This window comes from Sturnira hondurensis, unplaced genomic scaffold, assembly GCF_014824575.4.
Source record: "Sturnira hondurensis isolate 20B ecotype Veracruz unplaced genomic scaffold, ASM1482457v3 Scaffold0000880, whole genome shotgun sequence".
NCBI lineage: Eukaryota > Metazoa > Chordata > Mammalia > Chiroptera > Phyllostomidae > Sturnira > Sturnira hondurensis.
This window is the reverse complement of record NW_028073511.1, coordinates 11,573,585-11,596,859: the sequence shown is the minus strand read 5'-3', so window position 1 is coordinate 11,596,859 and position 23,275 is coordinate 11,573,585. Positions and strand designations below refer to the sequence as shown.

At 37.4% G+C, this 23,275-nt stretch overlaps 1 protein-coding gene across 4 annotated transcripts in view; it reads left to right on the top strand.

The window, feature by feature from the left end:
- PKHD1 (PKHD1 ciliary IPT domain containing fibrocystin/polyductin) overlaps window positions 1-23,275 on the top strand; it is a 457,981-nt gene that overhangs the window by 416,225 nt on the left and 18,481 nt on the right. For all 4 annotated transcript variants that reach the window (XM_037054718.1, XM_037054725.1, XM_037054714.1 and 1 more), the window contains 4 exons: window positions 6,642-6,777; window positions 7,750-7,837; window positions 15,433-15,540; window positions 21,750-21,908. In XM_037054718.1, coding sequence (XP_036910613.1) covers window positions 6,642-6,777; window positions 7,750-7,837; window positions 15,433-15,540; window positions 21,750-21,908 — 491 coding nt within the window. The remainder of the gene's footprint in view (window positions 1-6,641; window positions 6,778-7,749; window positions 7,838-15,432; window positions 15,541-21,749; window positions 21,909-23,275) is intronic.

Here is a 23,275-nt window from a genome sequence, read left to right as displayed (position 1 = left end):
CCCCAAAACAGATATATTGAGAGTGAACATGACACTTTGGGAGTGTGTATTTGTATGTTTTTGTACCCATCATGTAAATAGCCTGTTAAGTTCCTTTCTTCTTTGTAAGTAGCACCCTCTCAAGCTGGCTCAGAACAGGGAAGAAAACTAGGACAGACAACTGGTGACACCAGTCTATTGGTACTCATTCTCATTCAGCAATCTTCTCTTGTGTAACCACTCTGCCCTCCGGGCACCTGCTCTCTAGGAAGTAGCTGTGTGCAGTGTGCAAGAGCAAAAACTTTCAACAAGGGAGGGTATTCTTCCCAAGACCGGAAGAATGCTCATCCTGGAAGAGATTCCTACATATCCAGCTTGTCTCTTGTCTCCCTCATGGCAAAACCCTGGCTTCGCTGTCAAAGAAGGTTTCTGTACCATTTCTTCTTTTACTATAAGGCAAATTCACCACTTTGTTGAGTTAGGTGGATGGCAAGATTGTCATAATGGTATTTCACATATGTGGCTTTGTGGGAAAATGAGATGCTCTGGATAAGAAAACTTTTCATTTAATTAAAAAAATGTTTCTGTATCACTGTATTTTTTTAAAGCTTTCATCACTTAAATTTAAAACAAATTATTACCCAGCCTTATTATATGGGAAATAAAGAATATCATTCACATTTTTATTGATGATTCATGGCCATTTTCAAAGCTATCATTTATTTTACAGCCCTATTTCTGCAGTGATGCCCTTAGGGACCATTGTTCTTTTACTAAATGGCCCCAAACCACTAAATTTTTAATTCTACTCTGTAGTTTATATTTTTCTGGTTTTTTCTTATAAATGGGACGTTAATTGTAATCCATTTCTGCTGTTGACATATCTGCACCCAGCAGTTTCCTTCCCACATACATATGTAGTTCTAAGTCCAAAATTGAAACATGCTACCTTAAAATCAAGTGATTTATATTTATTTGTACAGACAATGAAGTTGTAGGTAAATATAATACTTATGAGAGCTTACACTTCAATGTTTTAAATTTACCAAGTATTAATTGAACAGCTATTATGTCCAAAAATAATATGGCTTATATGAAAGTCTAGACATTTTGAAATTAATGAATAGGCAAAAAGTTTATGCACCTATATAATAAAAATATTCTATTAAATCTCATTATATCTATTAAAAAATATCATCAATTCAATATTAACCTGCTTAACCATTAATTTAATTTCTGGTAAAATTAAAGAATATATAGGGGCCCAGCACAAATTAAACCCCTTTTTATTACAAAATCATAAGCATGTAATTCTGTAACATAACGATATCACACTCAAGCACACCATATGACATTGTAGGTGAAATGTTCAAACTAAAGCCATAAATCATTGCACCCATATTATTACCCTACCAACTGCACTCAAGCAGGTGTTAATTTTGCCAGACCCTGGATTTGTATTTATATAATATGTATTAATTGGTCAAGACTTCAACTTGATATTATATTCCCAAGAGTACCAATGTATGTTAAGTACCAGTTGCAAATATTGAAAAGTAGCCCGGTTGGCTTTTCTGCCGCTCTAATCCTTCTGTGTAACCAATATCTTATGTTAAATCTCTTTAATTGGAAATATCTTGAGTGGTTCTGTTTTCCTGGTCACACTTTGACTACTCTAACACCCTAATACACACAGAAAGTTTGGAATATTTTGTGCATGACCTTAAAAATATGTTCAGAGTTTCCATTACTCCAGATAAGATATGAATTCTACATTTATTATAAAACATTATTTTAAATGATATACCAAAGAAAATGCATATATTTGACCTCCGAATTGATCTTGTGGGATGCATGTAGTGTTGACTCTGGGTCTATATATACACTCCTGGCACACTGCCACATACACATTAGGCCTTTCAAATCTCAGTTCAAAATGAAAAATTCCAAAGAACCTCAAGAGTTTCATGATAAGTGTTAGAGCACAGCAGTAAGCACACCAATTGAGGAGTGTACCAAAACTTGAAATTAGGCCAAAACAGGTGGTGGGTTTCCAAAGGCATTTAATGGCCTCAGAGCAGAAGTGGTGCATGGCAGGTCCTGATTTGTTGTAGTGCTACTATAGTAATATAAATTGCATGCTTACAGTGTGCCCAGTCCGGAACCACCGTGCTATAATGCAGGAAGGAAGTAGTCAAATCATAAGTCATTTCTTGTCTCTTAGAAGTTCATAACAGCTAAGGGCATCTGGCTAGGCTTGACAGGGAGCAAAAGAACTATGAAATACAGTACTTCCCTCTTATTCAGTTTTGCTTTCTGGGGTTTCAGTTACCTGCTGTCAATCATGGTTCAAAAATATTTAATAGAAAATTCTGTAAGTAAACAAATTTACAAGTTTTAAATTGTGTGCCATTTTAAAATGTAATAGAATCTCACTGTCCCACTCCATCCCTCCCAGGATGTGAATTGCCCTTTGTCGGGTGTAGCCATGGTGTATACATTACCCACCCATTAGTTACTTAGTAGCCTTCTTAGTTACCAGATCAACTGTCACAATATTCCAGGATTTGTGTGCAAGTAACGCCCCCAGTTGCAGGAGAGGGATGGTGTCAAATTGGATATGCCAAAGAGAAGCCTTAAAGTGCTTCCTGTAAGTGAAAGGGTACACGTGTACATAAAAAAAAGAAAGAAATAGGAGATGTAGAGCTTGGTACTATCCCTAGTTTCAGACATCCAATGGGGGTCTGTGGAATGTATCCCCTGTAGAAAAGAGGGGACTACTGTATAAGTAAAGTGGTATGTGTCAATTTTTAAAGTTAGCCAGTGAAGTCATTCATACCTTATGAACTCTGAAAGTTAGCTGGTAAAGTCAATCATGCAAAACAACATTCCTGAAGGGCAGAACTCATGGTGTTTATTTATCTCTGCATATCTCCCAGTGCCTAGAACTATGTGTGTACATGGTAGAAGGGCTAACACATGTGTGTTGAACTAAATTGGCTGGAGAACTTACTTCCCTCTTCCAGACTACAGGATCTTGCAAACTCCTTGGGAATTCAAGTTCCCTCCTGGCACATACAGATTCTGCCCTATCTAGCTAATTTAAATTAACAATGGTTGAAAGTGCTCAGGACATCCTGAAACATTTAATGAAAACATGGGGCTCTTTTCTAGGAACTTGACTTAGCAACTTTGAAGAGGCAAATGTTAAAGACAGGGTGCAAAAGTACCTTTAACCCCCCTCACTCACCCCTCCCAATAGGTCTTCCCCAGAAGAAGCTTTCACCAGTAGGGTTTATTTGTTTATTTGTTTACTGGGTTTACCACATGAATAGAAATAATCCCCCCCCCCCACCCCCGCCAGCCTCCGCCTACCCCTTTACAGGGTAAGAAGTTTGGACCTGGCAAATTGAAAAACAAAGGTTGAAGTGTATTGTGGTGATTTTGGAACTGGGAAATTTCTATATTCTCTTTATCTTTCTTTTAGTTTGCACTTAAGCCTCGAAGGGGAAAAAAATTCTTTCACATACCTGGCTGGGTATGGGAAACTGTTAAATAGTGGTTAGAACTGGGAGGGTTGGAGGGAACTTTCCTCCCCCATTTTTTAAAGTTTGGCTGAAGGTCTTTCTGCCCGCAGGCTATAGTCACATTAGCGGTGGGAAATTGGATAAGGACAGCACAATGACAAATCCAGGTTGCTTGCAATAAGTTGCTAATCCCTTTGCTTTAATATCGGAGCAGCGTATAATGATGTTTGGACATCACTCCAGTTTACTGACGACCCCACTGGGGCCAGCAATAGAACCTTACAACTGTCTAACAAGGCATCAGGTGACTCCCGTCGTCACAGCAACGGACACTGGAATCTAATCTTCCCTCCATCCCTTCTAGCACCCAATAACGCCTAGATTATATAAGTGGCCCATCATTGCTTGGTAACTTGAATCAATTAACGTTAATTCGCACAATGCTATGATGTATTGTGATCACTTTCATTTCAGGGAAGGGGGAGAAATTGCTATAAGTCACCTAAAATGAGGTTGTCGGTGGTGCCGAGGTATTAATTGGGTGTCCATATTAAATGCAAAAGGAGCCCCATCGTGAAAGGAAAGTGGATGAGTGACTCTCTTGGCTGCTATTGACCTATCAGAAGAAGACAGTGCCCTTTTCCTTTGCTTTTATCTATTACAGTTTTCCCTATTGCGTGTCAAGTTGATGTATTATAAAAAATTCATTTGGTGACCTTTCACCCCCTTAGCAGATTAAACAATTTCACTTCGATGGCATCATTAACAGGACCCTGCATTTAATGATGATTTCTCTAAAAGGCCACGGAGATTCGATTTTAAGCTAACAGATTTATTGCACTATTATAACATATCGTAAAAAACTGTACCACCTACGGTCAGGTTTTAGGATAGAAACTGCTTAAGAGTTTATGTGGAGCTTAAAGTGGTATTACCTTGGGATATGCTGTAGCAGCAAGTCTGACCTCCAGTGAGATGCTGTTTACATTTAATAAGAGATGTTTGCTCACAATAAACTTTAAAGTGTGTCAGGGAGAGGCCTTTAAGCGGGTGTTCAGGCAGTTGGTTCCCATCCCTTCGTCTGTAGACGCCAATGCGCTTATGTCAGGAGCTCTGACGGACCCTTTCAGTCTCTGTAACCCACGCTGCTAGCCTGACGCCTGTCCTGCATCAGAAAGCATTTGAGAACCAGCTTAGGGGAGAAATAGATCTGGGAACTACATTCGAGTTTTCTAATAACCTGAGACCCATAGAGGAATAGAATTGAAAGCATAGATTTTAAAAACCTGTTTTAAGTTATTCCCTTTAAAAAAATTAAAAGAGAGCTTTACTCACTCAGGTTAAGCCAACTAATGAGTGATGATTGCGCTAGTGTGTGCTGCATTCCCAGTGAACGAGCAGCAGAGCCTTAGCCAGTAGATGACCAAAGGGGGCTCTCAGGACGACTCTGCCCACTCCCCAGCATTCTCCGGGGAGAGGGAGGTTGCTTCCTATAGAAACGTCGTATTTCCTGGTCCACTGCATTCGCTCTTCCACAATTTCCTCTCTTTCGGACTGGTTGTCACCTTTAGCTGACATACTCTTTCCATGTTAAATAAATACTTTATCCTTTTCTCCTCACAAAAGGAAAAAAATAAAAGTTTAGGCAATAAAGTGTTTGACTCACAAGCATTTCATTGAGGGTAGGATAGACTACTTTTCTTTTTTTTTGCAATCAAATCCATTTTTGTTAGACCTGACCTAGGATGTACGGAGGATAAGTCCCCATGGGATGCTCCACATTATGAGCAATATATATGATGTATAAAGTCTGTTTATGTATTTTTGTTTAATTGCTAAAAATCTATTACATACCTATTATGTGTAATACATAATAGGGTCAAGGGGGCAAAAGATATATAATCCATAAACTGTATGTTCTTTTTAAAATAATGTTCTTTTAAGCTGTGTTTATTTATTCGAGAGAGAGAGAAAGAGAAACATTGATTTTTTTTGTTCCATTATTTATGCACTCATTGGTTGATTCTTGTATGTGCCCTGACCTGGGATCAAACCTGCAACCTTGACACATTGGGACAACTCTCTAACCAACTAAGCTACCTGGCCAGAGCCTATAATTCTTTTAATGCCAAAGCTCTGGGGAAAAAGATGTTTCAAGGTATCATGAATTATGTATAATCATTTCATTTTAATTTGTTTATGCCATGTTTTTGCTAAGTCACACCAGCAATTAATGTGCTCGAAAGGGGTGAAAAAATATAGCTCGTTAGTTGACTGCTCTACACCTTGGTCATAACCTTGCTCTTTGTAAAACCTTCGACAGTTACTTTACCCTTTTTTGGACCTCAGTTTCTTCACATATAAGTAACAGTACCTGCTTCATAATGTCATTTTAAAGATGCAGTGAGTTTGTACATGGAAAGCTTCGAAGAGTACCTGGTACACAGTTAGTACTCAGCACATATTCACTATAAATATTATTCTCCCTAAGGGCTTCCTTCATGTAAAATCAATCAATCAATGCATTGCACAGTGATTGAACCTGTTAGTGCAAGCATAACCTGTTAGTGGAGAGCATAAATGGGTGGGGACCAGTGGTTTGCTCTGAAGACTGAATGAGCAGTAGCACTTCAAACGGTGCCCCACTGGGCTTGCTCAGGGCCATTGCCTCACGGTGCTCGGTGATGTCCTCTGGGCACCAGAATCAGCCATGGAGAAATTACTCATGCCGTGCAAACTGGACAACCCTGAGCACCAGCATCTTTGGGGAGAGAGCTGGTTGACTACTAGACTCCTCAGCACATCCTACCGCCTAAGTCTCATCCTCTGAGTTCCCTCACTGGGGCTTTTTGGGGGCTGATATTAATAAACTGTGATTAACATCGAAGTTCATAATTTACGGTTCTCCTCCCATCCCCTCACACCCAGTCCACTGTTTACTAGAGCTAAGCAAACATATTATATAAAGAGGTAATTGTTCTTCAGCTATAAGCTAATGTTCACTATGAAGTGTATTGTTAAGTTTCTAGATGCCAAGGCTAATATTTCACGGGTAATGATGCACTGTGGAAAATAGCCACGGCAGTGATATGTATAATCTTACAGATGTATTCTATTTTGTTTTACATGTACCAGAAACACAAGCAGTTTTCAAGCCGGGAACTCGATATATATTCGGCCCTATGCTCTTTCAGTCCTAATCCAGCCTTCAGATGGGGAGGTGGGAAAAGAACTTCCGGTACAACCACAGCTCATTTTCCTGGACAAGCAGGTAACTTGTTCATGGGTGACAATCTCTCAAGCTGGGGAGACGTACTGAGCACACAGGGTAGGTTCCATCACTGTGATACGAATTGTCGGCGTGCCCACTGTGTGACACTTGGTGCACTGAGAACTCCTCCCTGTTCTGGCACCATCCTTCCATTTCATAGCCTGCTTTCCTGCCACTTTGCACGCATGGCCGGCATTTGATTGTGGGTAAAAATATAATTCTGAAATTTTTCCTCCCCAACCAAACTCTTGAAGTAGGTTTCTCATATCTTTTCAGAAATCTAGCCTTCTCAAAGAAGTGTATCTGCATCTGAAGAAGTAATTGTATATGCTAATGAAAGAATTTGTGCCATCACGTCTGCATAATAGTTTTATGTTATTTAAATGATTTCTCTTATAGGTGGTTTAAGTAAATAATTAACAAGAGGGTTCAGTGCTTAATTCTAATTTCAGTGGCCATGTCCTCTGACTCCATTTTACCTTTCTGTATTTACTAAAGTCGTGGAAGAAAAGTAAGTGAAATAGGATAATTAAATCTATCTTCCACTCTTTATTTTTAAAATGCATCTTCTGACATTTGCAGACCGGACTGAAGTTCACACTTGGAAATTGTCGCTTTTGGCCTAGTCTGGCACTCACTCAACTCTCTCCTCCTTCCTTCTCTTGACCTTGCCTTCCCGCTAGCCTTCAGCACATGATGACACTCCTCCACCGTGAACTCAGCTTTCCTTTTCCTCTTAACCACCTTGCCCAATGTCTTCTGCAGTAATGTCCTTCTCTGCTCTCAATGCACGAATTGTCATATGTTCTTAACATGAGAAAGAAAATGCCTATTTATGATTTTCCTTCCTTTACTTGTTTGTACTGAATTTGTGCTTTATGAAAAATTCTATTCTGAATTCTCTTCTTTTTTTAGATAAATTCAGATCCTCTTCTGAATCCAACTTTTCCTTTTTATTTTTCCTGTTTTCAGAATCGGAGAGTGGAGTCCTTGGGGCTGCCGTATGAGCCTTGGGCTGTTTCTGTTTCTCTGGAAGGGGCATCAGGCTCAGTGCTGAGAGGTAGGTACCTGTGACATTCAGAGACCTGTTACTATTGCATCTGCACAGAAAATGTTTGCAACCATTAGGGACTCACAGCAAGGTCAGCGATACTCAATATCTACAGTCATTTCAGAGAAACATCCTTTATACCCAGCCTACAATGCCACTGTCAATGAAAAGAAAGTTTTGGCTAGCAGTAAATTCTTCAGGAACCACCTCCTCCTCTTCTATCCTCTGAGTGATGAAGGTGCATTTCTGTCAAACCATATCCCCAAAATGGTGTAGAGAAAAGAGCATGTCCTCGAAGACAAATGATTCTTTGGTACAGTATCCTGGACTGACCCAGGGAGCAAGGTCACCCATACAAGGTGGTTTCTATGCAGAAACACTGGCTCTCAATGATGAGCCAGTTGAAAAATGTGATGGCAAATGCAAAGTACTTGGCCCAAAGCAGATACTCAAGTTCATTGTCCCCTCTCCCCCTTTGTTTTCTGTTACCTTTCTGTGCAGTTCCAGTACCATTCCTTAGCTTCATTTACTTTCCCTGGACCATGTGCATGTGAAAATTCAAAAAGAAAACAAGCATCATTTTATTCTTCTGTGAGTTTAAATATTCTAGATATCTCATATAGATGAAATCCTACAGTTTTTGTCCCTCTGTGACTGGCTTATTTCCTTGGCATAACTGCCCTCAGTGTTCATCCAAGTTGTCACATATTTCAGAATTTCCTTTTTTAAAGGCTGAATAATATTTCGTTGTTCATGCATACCATATTTTCTTTATCTGTCCATCTGCTGATTGACACTTAGATTGTTTTCATGTCTTGGCAAGCGTGACTAGTACTGCAAATGACATGGGGTGCAGCTATCTCTTTGAGATCCTGATTTTAATTCTTTTGCAAAAGTGCCCAGGGTGAGCTTGCTTGTTCATAGTTCTATTTTTATTTTGGGGGTAACATCTATAGTGTTTTCCATAGCAACTTGACCATTTTGCATTCCCACCTATAGTTTATAAGAGTTCCTATATGAGGTCAACTTTCTCTACATCCTCAGGGACTCTTGTCTTTTGGTATTTTGATAATAACCATCCTAATAGGTATAAGATAATACCTCATTGTGATTTTGATTTTCATTTCCCTGATAATTAGTCATACTGAGCATCTTTTCATATGCTTGTTGGCTATTGGTAAGGTTTCTTTGAAGAAATATGTAATCAAGTTGTTATTTTTTTATTGCTTTTTAAAAAAAGATTTTATTTATTTATCTATCTATAGAGGGGAAGGGAAGGAGAGAGGGACAGAAATATCAATGTATGGTTGCCTCTCGTGAGTCCCCTGTCGGGAACCGGCCTGCAACCCAGGCATGTGCCCTGACTGGGAATTGAACCGTGATCCTTTGATTTGCAGGCTCATGCTCAATCCACTGAGCTACACCAGCCAGGGCTCAAGTTGTTATTTTTTAATCAGGTAATTTGTTTGTTTGATTTTTGTTATTAAGTTGTAGAAATACCTTATATATTTTGAAATTTAACCCTTATCAGAAACATGGCTTGCAAACATTTTCTCTTATTCTATAGTTTGCTTTTTTGCTCTGCTTATTGTTTGCTTTGCTATGGAGAAGGTGTTCAGTTTGATGTCATACCACTTGTCTAATTTTGTTTAAGATGTCCATACTACCCCCAAATGATCTACATATTCAATGTGATCTGTATTAAAATTCCAATAACATTTCTTATGGAATTATTAAAAAATTAGAAAATTCATATGAAACCACAGAGAAATCCTAAATAACCAAACAAATCTTGAAACATAAAAACAAAACCACCTGGCTGGTGTAGCTCAGTGGATTGAGCGTGGGCCTGCGAATCACACGATCGCGGTTCGATTCCCAGTCAGGGCACATGCCTGGGTTGCAGGCCGGTTCCCGACAGGGGACTCACGAGAGGCAACCATATATTGATATTTCTCTCCTTCTCTCCTTCCCTTCCTCTCTAAAGATAAATAAATAAAATCTAAAAAAAAACAAAAACAACCAGAGGCATCAAGGCTGCAATGGTCCAAATTTTGAAATATAGTCTAAAAATCTAGTAAATGAAACTGCATGATACTTGCATAAATACAGACCTATAGACCAACGAAACATAACAGAGAGCCCAGAAATAAGTCCATGTATCCATGGTCAACCGATACTAACAAGGGAGCCAGGAACACACAATGGGAAGAAGAGAGTCTCTTCAACAAATGGTGCTGGAAAAACTGCGTATCTACGTGCAAAAAAAATTAAAAAAGAATCAAGTAGGGCCATTGCTTTATACCACACGGGGGAAAAAAATCAACTCAAAGTGGATTAAAGTCTTGAATATAAGACCTGATACTATAAAACTCCTAGAAGAAAACATAGAAGAAAATCTTGTCAATGATGGTCTTGGCAAAGGTTTTATAGATATGACATCAAAAGCACAGATAGCAAAAGCAAAATTAGAGGATGTATTGATAATTCTTTAAAAAATTTAGCTTATCAGATTTCTTCATAAGCCAATTAAAACATTTCTATTGGTTTTAGGTTGTTAGTAATGTTTTTTCCAAACTTGTAAAAGACTTACCTACCAGTTCAAACATCAGCCTAGCTGCAAAATTGCTAGTTTCCAAGGGAAGGCCATCGCTTTACAGTTATTTCTTAATGTACCCAGGCTACATGTCAAAGTTCATTCACATAGCTCTTGTAACATATATGAAATGCTAAAATGTATAGGAATAAGTTCATCATAGAAGTGCTAAATGTTGCCTCTCCTGCTAATTGCATTTCTTTGGGCCTAAATTATTTCTATTGTCTGGCATACAACATACCTGCCTCTCCTGAGGATATTGTTTTTCATTCTTTCAGTGTTACTGTCTCTAAAAAATGAAGGAGATAAAATTGTTATGATCAAGTTTCCAAGAAAATGAATTCTTATTCAACATAGTTTTTAATAAGTTAATTCCAGGATTTTTAAAAATTGCTATATTATTTAGATTATAATTTTTGTTTTTGTGCTAAGCTACACCTCATCAATTCTAGAAAACAGAATGAGCCACAGAAGTAGCCCCTTCTGAAAATTATCTTGAAGCAGCAACTGACATTTCATGATTAAATATTCCATAGCTTCAAAAATTTTATTGTTTAAAGTTTGTTTCATTCTGTTGTTTTCTTATTGGAGCTGTAAATTTGACTGTTATCTCTTTTTAAGTTGCTTTTCAACTATTTTTGCCTATAAATTGTCTAATCTCTCTACTTGTTAAGAAACCAAAGCTTTTCAGCCTGTGGACAAAAATAATTTTCCCCAACCTTCCATAGCCTTGTTACTGTCCTCCTTACCCTGTGCACTTTCTCTCTGTGGAGCCCAGTTTTAAAGGTCCAAATGCTGCTGCTCATTTTATAAGAATCACCTCAATGACTTTCCATATCTTCCATTCTTCTACTCATACAATTGATATTTTACTCACTTTGGTGAAAGTAACACCCATATGGTTGACTCATATTTCTGTTCTTCTTGGTGATTTCTTCACCCAAGCAATTATATCTGAAACTCCCCTATGGGGAAAAGACAACCCAAAATATTTCCTATGCAAATTTCCAGAAACAGGCTACAGTATTAAGACAGTAAGGTAATTAAGCAAAGCTATTTAAGGTTGCCTAATGTAAAAATTAAACTTTCAAAACTGTGTTATGAGGTAATTTTCAATTGCTTGTTTTAATGAGGTCATTTTGTCCATTCTTCAGTGCCATTTAGCTGTTGCTGGCATTTTGGTATGGAATGTGTAAGATACAACAGTAATTCTGATCTCAACACAACATCATTAAAAATAATCAATGTTCAGCCTTTTTCATGTCCTAGTGATATGTACCTATATCAGTTGCCCTCACCTGACTACTGAAACTCGCCTACCCCATCTGCTACTATCAGAGATGTCTAACCCATGGCCCCCGGGCCATGTGTACCCCAGGACGGCTATGAATGCAGCCCAACACAAAATCTCAAATTTACTTAAAATCTTTCTTTTGCTCATCAGTTTTCATTAGTGTTTGTGTATTTTATGTGTGGCCCAAGACAACTCTTTTTCCAGTGTGGCCCAGAGATGCCAAAATGTTGGACAGCCCTGTATCTGCTTCATACATTCCCCATATTCTACACTTTAATCCACACTCCAAACCATACACACACTGCATCCCTTACCCTTATTGCATATCTGTCTTTGTCCTTTCGTCCTTCTATAACAGAGTAGGGCTTATAAATAAAGAAAAGTATTTCTCACAGTTCTCGAAACTGTGAAACCCAAGATCAAGTCCCCAGCAAATTCCGTGTCTGGAAAGGACCCACTTCCTGGTTCATAGACAGCCATCTTCTTACTGTGTTTTCCATGGCAGAAGGGGTGAGGGAGCTCTCTAGAGTCTCTTGTATCAGGGCACTTAATTACAGTCATGGGGATTCTCCTGATGGCCTAATCATTTCTCTAATGGCCCCACCACCAAATACCATTATATTGGTGATTTGCTTTCAACATTTGAATTCTGGAGGGGTGCAAACCTTCAGTCCATAGCAATACCTTTCCTATCTCTATAACTTACCTATATCTGGTACATTTATACCTCATGCCTAACCTCTACTCCATATCCTTAGTCATACTCCATACTGGACCCATACTCTGTACTTTACCAACATTCCATACCTTTACTCCTGCTCTATCAACTTACCTATACCCAGGGCCTTGTTCATATTCCATGCCTTACTGATAGTTTTAAAAATATTGTGGTAAAATGCACAGAACATAAAACTTACTATCTTAACCATTTTGATATGTACTATTAGTTTAGTTACCCATATTTTTTACCTTACTTACACTTCATACCTTACTCATACTCTATACCTCAGTACCGCAGTACTTTATACATTACCCATGTCCAGTATCTTACTCATAGTCCATGCCTTATTCGTACTCCATACCTTACTTTTATACTGTACCTTACCTAGAGTCCATACTTTACTTTACCCCACTCCTAGTAACCCCCCAAATCCTTCCTTATTTTTCTGTCAGGCACATCCCAAGGATCTGATCACTGACTAGCTTAGAATTGTATTGTGACCATGCACAATGAATGAGTCATGAAACTGCTATTTTATTCTGTTAACACTGAGTCATGCCAAGTAAGGTGACTCACCTGGATCAGTATTGTCACCACTGTCCTCCTTGGGAGATTCAGTGGGAAAGTAAGAGGAACAGGCTGAGGTTGTCTTCTATGCACACATTATTGTGTATGTATGTCATGTAGGAAAAAAAGTATTATGTTGTTTTCTGTTTTTAGAATGCCACATTACCAAGATATCCCACTTCATATGATTGCAAGTATCTTTTAAAACCATTTTGAAATACTCCTTAACTTCAGAAAAAACTCCAATCCATTTGGGATGGATTGCATAACTTATTCTAAGTATTTCCTGAAGAAAAGCAAAATAACAACAAAACTGTACTTATATATCTGGCCTAAATTTTTTATTCTGCAATTTAACTTGATGTTCTTTTGTCTTAGTAGATCCCCTCAGTAAAAAAGAGATTACTACCCCCCCCCCCCCCAAAAAGCAGGTTTATATACACAAAGACTATTATTTAAGGGCCCTTCAGATTCTTTGGTAATAATAGAGCCCAGTATTGGACAAAATATTTTAGTATTTTTTTAAATGAAGTCTGAATATTAATGAGCTTATAGTTTAATGATGTAATAGTTTGCCTGTGTGTACTGCTAGGGTCAGAGATGGTGTTGGTAGAGAATTGGGGCCGAAAAGGTATTTGAGAAACTATGTGCCCTGAGAAAACACCCTCAGGTAGCATTCCTTGTCAAGTCACGTAATCAATTTCAGTTTTGCACGGGCCCAGCACCCCATCTTGCCCCAAGTTCCCTCAGCCAGTCCACTGTTCATAGCAGCTTGATCAGGGAGCCGGTCAGTGGCATTTGTACACTTTACAATGACCACTCCAGAGATATGATGAATCCTGGAGCAATGTACTGTACTTGGCAGCAACTGCCTCAGCTTTCGTGCACATATGCTTCAAATCTGAGAATGTCAGAGATATATGTATATATGGGAATCTTTGCAGAGATCTCTGAGGCAAGCTGGTATTTAACACAAAAGCAAACCCATTTGGAACTAAAGCACTTTCCATTAGGCAGTTTGGCGGCTGTTTATGAGGCAGACTCACTGTGCTCCATGGACACATTTCGATTAAATGCTGCTTTGTATTTCTCCAAAGATGGGAACAATAAGGACGTTTGTCAAAGGAAAAACTGCAGCAAATGATTTCATGTTGAACATCTGTACTCTGCAGTTCATTGTTTGCAAGAGTTTATTGACCATAATTTTGATGCATATAGGTTTTAAAGAGTATAAACTGCATTTATCTTGGGTGCCTATCATTTATTTTAGTCTTGGCTTATTTATTTCCATTTTTCTGGCATTTTATTTATTTTGGAACTCTGAAGAGATGAAGGAAAATGTGCTTCCAAAAAAGGAAGTTTAGTTAGCTCTGCAAAATTGGTGAGGAAAGACAATGCTTTCACAAAAAAAAGGACTGAGCAATTGAAGTGAAAAATGTAACACTAAGCGTATATATATCTTTATGATACCTTTCAATCTTAAAGATCTCCAACCAATTTATAAACTTTAAGACCATTCTCCTAACTTATTGTCCATCCTACCAATCACAGTGACTTTTCCAGAGTGAAATGTAGCAGCTGATAATTAGTAAACTAATCTGAAGATAGTGGAGTCAAAAGACTAATTAATTAATGGTAATGTGAATGTGATCCTGCCTTAAGTCATCTTCTTTCACTTTATAAACAGATGGCTTATTTTTAGAAGATGTCAGGTTTTTTGTTTTTGCATTTTATTCAGGGAGGTCATGGTCCAGGCAATTGAAGTTGCTAAATCTTTATCAGTCATGATTTGATGTATTGCTGAAGTCTTGGTCAATTGGCCTCCCTCTGCCCCCACATAAACTACAGAGCCTTTGAATAGAAAAGAGGCAGCCACTAAAAACTGACCACCTAGAAAGACAATAGTTTTTCTCGAGAGATATTTACTAATGAAATAGTGAAGGTAAGTAGTGATTAAGAATGCTAACTCTAGAATCAGGCGCATTTGGGCTATAACCCCAGCACCAAGTAATTTAAACTTTTATGAGCCTATTTCCTAATCTCTAAATAATATAGACAATAACATATTTAAATGATTTTTTGTATTTTATTTCTAATGCATCTATAATGTATATAAAGCACAGTGTCTGGTTAATATATGGTTAATATATGAAAACTAGAAATTTACAATCAAGTATCAATTTTAGTGAGAGAAATTAGTCTGATACTTAATATATGGTTCAATATATGTTAGCTGTTATTATTATCCTGCCTTAGATTATTTGGTTCCAGGACTTGTGTGAGAAAACCCTGATGGATTTAGTGACCTCTTTAATTAAAACAATATATTTTTCCTTTATTGTCCAATTGCCCCTCTATAGAGAACATGTGAAGAGATTGTTCTCGATTAGATGACTAACACTTTTTGTTTTTGTGTTTGTCTGTAGGGTGTACTCAGGCAGAAACTCAAGACGGTTATGTGAGCTTCTCGAACTTGGCAGTTTTGATCTCTGGGTCAGACTGGCACTTTATTTTTACTGTCACTTTCCCTCCAGGTAATTTCAGCACAATGTGTTTTTATTATCTGTTTTTTATTAAAAATAGCCCCTTCTCTTTTGTAATAGAAATAGCTTCTGTCATGAATAAAAAGTCATCTAAATATAGAGGAAAACTGACATCACTTGTTTATATTATTCAGGTGTGAGAAGCAAGAACACATGTAGAGATTAAGCCCCAGGAAAATCTCGGTAAACAAGAATCCGAATGTACATTTTCCTCCAGTTGTTAAAATTTACTTTGAATTTTCTACTCTAAAAAATTTTTCTGTGACATTTGAGAACAGTTGTTTGGATATTAATTAGGCAATTTTAATTTATAAAAAAGAGAGCCCTGGGATATTGTGTATTATGACTTCTTCCATTTCTGCTCTCCTCACCCATTGCCCCTAACCCCACAAATAGCAACTATGCCCATTTAGAATCCTGGTACTTTAGAAGCATAGGTATAAAGGATGTGAAAATTACTTATATAATCCAGTTCTTCTTGAAAACATATTAAAAAGAAATTTCCCTTCTGAAATATTCTTGAAAATTTTTTGATTTGTTAAGGCTAGTAATAACTGTTCAAGAATCTTATAGCAGGTAACATGTTAGTTAAACTTCAAAGCCAGATGAACTATGTGAAGTACCGCCCTCTTATTTCTATGAAGAATAGAGCTGAGAGTCCAATTTCTGACATCCTTTCTTAAAGCATTGAATTCTGATAAAAGCAGAGTGACTCACTTGAAAATTTTTTTAAACTATTGCATGCATTATTGTGATTTACCAAAAAAAAATCCACCTAAAAGAATGTTAAAAGCAGTACTATCACATTTGTATGAAAATTAGAAATTTACAATCAAGTATCAATTTTGGTTAGAGAAATTAGTCTGATAGTTAAGTAATTTATGCACAGGTATGACAATACAAAGTCTTATAAACTGCATTAGAGTAGTCATTACTGGATTTAAATCTCTAAGATACTGAAAATAGTAAAGGAAACCAAATGTTTTGATGTGAGGTATCTGACGCCCAACAACAAATGTTTAATTAAAGCCAGATATTGGTCTTCCCTCATGAAACTTAAATTCCAATTGTCACAACATACTTTTCAAAAAGTTAAAGAATATGGCTTTCATAAAAATATATAAAGAGCACTTGTCAACAAGTTATTAAACCCATAATGAGGGAACCAGAAGGAAGGCAAAGCTGTTAAATAACATGTGAAGGATATAGATCAGCCAGGAAAGAGCTGCTGACATGAGTTTGTTAAATTGGATACAGGGCAATAAAACTGTAACCTTTGAAGTTAGATGTCTACAGATATTCTTTGCATCTTTATGGGGAAAAAATCATTTGCAGCTTACCAATCTTGTATTGATTAAGCCTGATCCTTAATTAACATTAAATATTAAGTCAAAAAAACTATAGCCCAGAGAATTGGATAAACCATGGATGGGCCAATTTGAAAATACCCCAGTATGACATTGATGAGATCTATAATCATTTTCCCACTTAATTCCAAGTTTTGGATCATTTTTCTTCACCAAGGAAATATCTTCTGTGGCCAGGTGATATTCTTATTCATTATGTTAGACAGATATTATTTTAATATCTGTGAAGGCATTCTAATTTAAGTACCGGTTCATCCAGAAACATGTTCAGTGTCCTTGACCATGGGGTTCCCAAGGGTATATTTTGGAGGGTAACACATGCCAAGTTAGTTATTTTGTCCTAGAGACTTTTGTCCTTTAATGTTTTCAGTGGTGACCTAAGACTGAATACTTTACCAGGGTTATTTTAAGGAATAAGTTTTAAAACAAAATGTAAAATGTGGTGTAACTCAAACTTCTCAGTAACACTCATGATTTTGAATTGAGCTTGGTGTTCATGCTGACTAGACCACCACTTTATTTTAGGCTCCCCCCCTAACTTGTAAAGCAGACTACTGAAGAACTATCATTTTTCATTAGCCATTTGACCTAAATTTTTCTTCATAATTTTCAAGAGTAAGTCTGTGAGGTAGGGCTCTGTCAGAATCAGATTACAAAAGTGTAAATTAGAAGCGAATAGATGGAAGATAAAATGAAAGTGTAAAAAGGCCTCCACTTACGGGACCTTTATTGCCAACACGTTGTTTTGTTTACATTTTATTCCCATCCCCCCTCCCCTCCCCTTTAGCAACCATCAGCTCATTCTCTGTATCTATAGATAGACCTCTGCTTTGTTTTGTTTATGTATTTGTGTTTTTAGATCCCACATATAAGTGAGGTCATATACTTGTCTTTCTCTGATTTGTCTCTCTTGGAATGAGACCCTCTAGATCCATCCATGTTGTTGCAAATGGCAATATTTCTTTCTTTTTAATTGAATAATATTCTATTATATATATCAAATTTTCTTTATCCATTTATTTATTGATGGACACGACACGTAGGTCGCTTCTTTATTGTGGCTATTACTGGCAATGCTTCAATGAACATATGGGTAAATATATCTTTTCAAATTAGTGTTTTTGTTTTCTTCAGGCAAGTACACAGAAGTGAAATTTCTAGATCATATTGCAGCGTATTTTTTAATTTTTGGAGGAGTTTTCATACTGTTTTTTGTAGTGGCTGCACTAATTTACAATCCCGTCAATAGTGTACAACACCAATACTTGTTATTTGCTGATTTACTGATGGTAGCCATTCTGACAGGTGAAAGGTAATATCTCATTGTGGTTTTAATTTGACATCATGTTGATGAACAGTACAGGTACTGAGAGTAGCTCCTTGTTTCCAACCACATCCATTTCTAGTGCTAGAATCATTTGGGAAGGCAGTTCTCCTCCCCACATCGATAGGCCAATCAATGACATTTTTTTTTATTTCTAACAAGTTTCAAAGTCATAGATGTAACAAGCATTCATTCGTGTTGTTATTGTTTCATTCATCTATGAATCAAGCAGAAAACTTGCAACAAGTTCTGTTACTTTTCCTCTTCTGTGTCAGAGAGAGAAACAAATAGAGAGGGGAACAAATGATCATTCCTGTTTTAGATATACCGATATTGAGGAACTGAGAAGTTAAATTGTTCTGACCAAGTGTGTATGGAGTCTTTCTAAAAACTTTCTAAAGTGTTAACTAATTCAGCTCATTTATTTATTTCTGAACTTTCTAAGATACTGCCAAGAGAAAAGTTTTCTGTAAGTTTATACAACTTGACATTTCACCAGGGCTTTCCACATTCACTCATTAGCAGAGTCTAGGCTGTGGTTTTTCTACCCATTTCTTGGATCCATGGAGTTCTTGTGGGTTCTCAGGGGCTTCCAGGCCATCTAATCCAGAGAAGTTCTATAGCACTTGCCATGTCCATGTCTGAAATACTCTTTCTCCAGAAATTCACATGGCTCACTCAGCACTTCACTCAGATTTTTTACCAATGTCACCTACTCAGATAAGCCTTTTCTGCATCACGTACTCTGTGACACCCTTCCCAACCCTGTTTCACCTCCAGCCATTCTGTCTTCCAAGCTCACTTTCTTCCTCATGGCACATACCACTACCTGGCATCAGAGGATCCCTGTATTTGCATGTTTGTGTGTATTTACTGTATATATTTACTGTGTGTATATCCCTGTATTTACTGCTTGCGTGCCTTGTGCCCCATCAGAATCTAAGTTCTAAAACACAGAGGAACCCTGCTGAGTTCGGCATTATATTCCCAGGGTGTAGAAAAACATCACACATATGCACAAATATTTGTTTATAAGTAAGTAAGTATATTATGTCTAAGAGATTATGTCTAAGATTGCATTTTTGAAAGTGTTATGCTGCTAAAAATACTCAAAAGCAGCTGGTCTCCACCTTTAGACTCAGGTCACTGGTCTAGGCTTATAAAGTGGTCTCTGTGACTTCAGGCCCTCAGAATTTTCCCTTATATAACATTTCATTACCTTCAGAGTATAGTCAAGTTCCTTTTGATGGACATTTAATACCCAGCAAAATTAGTCTCAAATGCTTTCCAGCATTAATTTCCCAACATCCGTTGATCTTTTCTTCTTTCTGTCTTTATGTATTCAGTCTCCAGGGTCCCACTTAGCTACCCCCTCCTCCGGGTATGCTTTTTTCTGATCGTATCAATAAAAAATATGCTTCCGAAGCAATTGATTTGCATTATTCCAGTTGCATGTGTTACATCCTGATTTTTATTACAAACATTTGTATGTGTATCTCATTTCATTTACTAGCTCATAAATATTTTAAGAATGAGAACAATAACTTATCCACTAGGTAAAGTAAATAATCAGTGAGCAATCATTGGAAAATGGATAAAAGTAATGAGGAATTTTGTTTTTACTTCTGCAAACCCCTAGTAAAATCTATTCCTCCATATCCGGGCTATATTTATTTTATTCGGATGCACATAAAAAGAAACTAATTGATAAGAAGCAAGCCAAGGTTGTCTCAAGTAGAACCATTTCTAGCTAATTTTATTATGGTAGCTTTGGGACTGAGTCAGCCAGGAGTCAAGAGACTAAAGATGTGACTGTGGCTTTCAATCAAATTGTCAGGTTTAACCCGAGAAAAGCACAGCAAAGACAAACATGGTTTTTTCTTGAGTAGAGAAAATAAAAGCTGTTATTGCCTGAGTGATTCAGATAAAAGCAGAGACTTGGGGTTGATTTGTTTGAATAAACTACTTTCATTTTTTAAATCAATACTTTTAAAATGCTGACTACAACTAACTCATACTCATAGGTAAGATTTTTTTTAACTTTTCAGTTTTGTGAGGTGTAAGTGACATGATAAATTACACACACTTAAAGCATGCCGTTTGATAGGTTTTGATGAGTGTATACTGGCATGAAACCCTCGCCACAATGAAGACAATGAGCGTGTCGATCACTTTCCAAATTATAGGCAAATTTAAATTTGTCATATTTAAAAAACACACAGTAAAATATATCTTTTTGGTATATCTTTTTATGAATTCAAATACCTGTATAGATTCATGTAATCACCACTACAGTCAGGATACAGAAAAAGTTTCCTAAAAAATGTTTCTCATGTGTTTCTCAGTCCTCCCCTACTCCCCTCCTGCTACCACTAATTCTGGCAACTGCTGATCTGGTCTCTATTGCTGTAGTTTTGTCTTTTCCAGAATGTCCTATAAATGAAATTATGCAGTACATTCCATTCAGATACGGGCTTCTCTCACTCAGTATAATGTCTTTGATGTTCACACCAGTTTTTTCACATTGTTAATCCTTCCTTCTTTCCTTCCTCCCTTTCTCCTCTCCTCCCTCTCTCACTCCTCCCTCCCTTCTCTCTCTCCCACTCCTTCCCTCCCTTTCTCTACCTTTCTTTCTCACTTCCTTCATTTCTCCATCCTTCTTGTTTTCCTTTTCTTTTTTTCTATTTGATTGAGTAGCATTCCGTCATCTGGATGAACCTCAGTTGATTATTTCATTCCCCTGTTGAAGAACATTTGGTTTGTTTCTGGGTGGTGATTATGGATAAAGAGGCTATGAATATTTGTGTGCAGATTTTTGTGTGTATAGGCAAGGCTTTTTTTTTTTTTTTAGATTCTTTTATGGCTTGTTTCAAATGTAATAATGGAGTGAGAACCAAAATGTATAGTCTATTGAAAGTGGAGGAGTTCGAAATGAATTCTTAGAAAGATGCACTCTGAAAAGAAAGTCACCCATTTTATTTCATCTTTCATAACCAAGTGGCTCTATCTATATACCATGCTCTAACCCCAGTTTTCCAGATAACAAAATTTGCATGGACATTAGAATTCTCTTGGCTCTGTAGTAGGAGTCTCTGTGCCCATTTTGGTTTTACATGCCATATTTTAAATAGGATACATATGTCACAGCAAGTAGGTTCACACATTCTGGAACTAAGAGCATTTCTGCTCTAATTAGTGGAACATAAGAATGAAGCTAAAATTTTGCATTGGTGGGGAAGGCATGTCTGAGAATAAAAAGGGAGACGTGGAAGAATTCCTCGTCATTATCGGACATTGGAAAGAACAATTGTGTGTTATTGACATCGGATTCCTATTGTTTTTGAAGCAATTCAAATCTTGAATTAATTTTTGTTCATTTATTTAAACATTTAATTCAATAAATACTTAGTGTTTAAGTATTAAACCCATTTAGTGTTGTAAGCATATGTTCCTACAATAATATATTAGCAGCTTATTAATAGTTATTACCGAGACTATTTTTTTAACAGGAACCAATTTCACGGCTCGCTCCAGGCCGTTCACCATCCTACCTGCGACTAGGTCGGAGAGGTCAACGGTCATCCTGTCTGCCGCCCTGTGCTCAGTGGTGTCGTGGCTGACCCTGTGCTGTCTGGTGTGCTGTTGGTTCAAGAGAAGCAAAAGCAGAAGTATGTAGATATTTTTTAATTAAAACATTAGAGGAAAAATAACCTCATGTATAATATATTAACATTTCATTTTCTTCCCCCCAAAAGAAATTTTTATGAACTCTTGCAACCTATTAAACTGTAATCAGAAAAGCTGGCATTCATGCTGCCTGTCACCTACCAGACCCATTAAGCAGAGGGAGGAATTGAGTCTTCATGGCACTTTATTCAGATGGGATATCCGAGATGACAGAGGGTTTGTAACCCTAACAGATGGTCTTAAATTCCATTTTTTAATGGCCCTCTTCATAAGGAGAACCAAGTGTAGGTAAGGGGTTTGGAATTCAGGGAAAAGTTAATCAGATTAAAAAACCTGCGGCATTCTTGCCCTGCGTGCTGGTCTTTATCTGTGCTTCAGGTGGTGGTCTCTAGCTGTGTCCGAGCAGTGGTCTTCTCACCCTGGAGTACAGAAACTCAGATACCATCTTGAATTACTTGCAGCCCTCCTGAGGCACAAAGGCAGAACTGCTTATGGTCTCCCAGAGTCAGGGTGGGTCTTACATTCAGTTCCTAGAGCAATAGCTTTAACCTGCATTGATTGCTAAGCTTATTAGCTGTTCTTCAAACTAACTTTTGAGTTTCCCATCAAAACCACATGGAGCTAAATTGCTCAGTTCATACAGTAGAGTTAAGGATTGCCTAATCTTATATAATAATTGTTATACTTGTGAAAGCTAAAATTTATTGAGCACTCAGTATGGACCAAGTTCTAAGTACTTTGGATAGATGAATTCATCTAATCTTCACAACAACCCTAGAAGTTGGAACAAAATACTCTCTATATAAGGAAGTGGAGAATGAGGCGGAAAAAGGCTAAGTAACTTGCCCCAAGGTCACACAGTCAGAAAGAAACCAGGCCATTTAGCTCCAGATCTTACTCTCTGAAGCTTTATGTGTCACTGCCCAAGTAACCCTCCAAAAGGTGAGCTCGAGAATCAGGGCAAAGTGTCCTCTTCTCCTTCAGAAGAAGAACGAAAATGCTTGGTGTTTTGTTTCTGTTTTCTCTGAGAGCATAGAAACTATGTTCTTAGATATTTTCCCAGAGGCAGATTTTTTTAAAAGCTGGAGATATGGAAAATCATTGAGGGAAAGAGGTTCTGTAAAAGAGACTTCTATCTTCCTACTCGGTTCTTAGAGTGTGTGAGAGACAGAGGCAAATTCCTTACTCCGCCCACACGACACTCCCCATCAAGAGAGTGGATGAGACTCTTACGGTATTAGGAGATATTAGGAAACCAAAGTGATAAGAGTGACAAAACCAAAGTGATAAGAGTGACAGAAAACCAAAGTGAAACCAAAGTGATAAGAGTGACAGGAAACCAAAATGA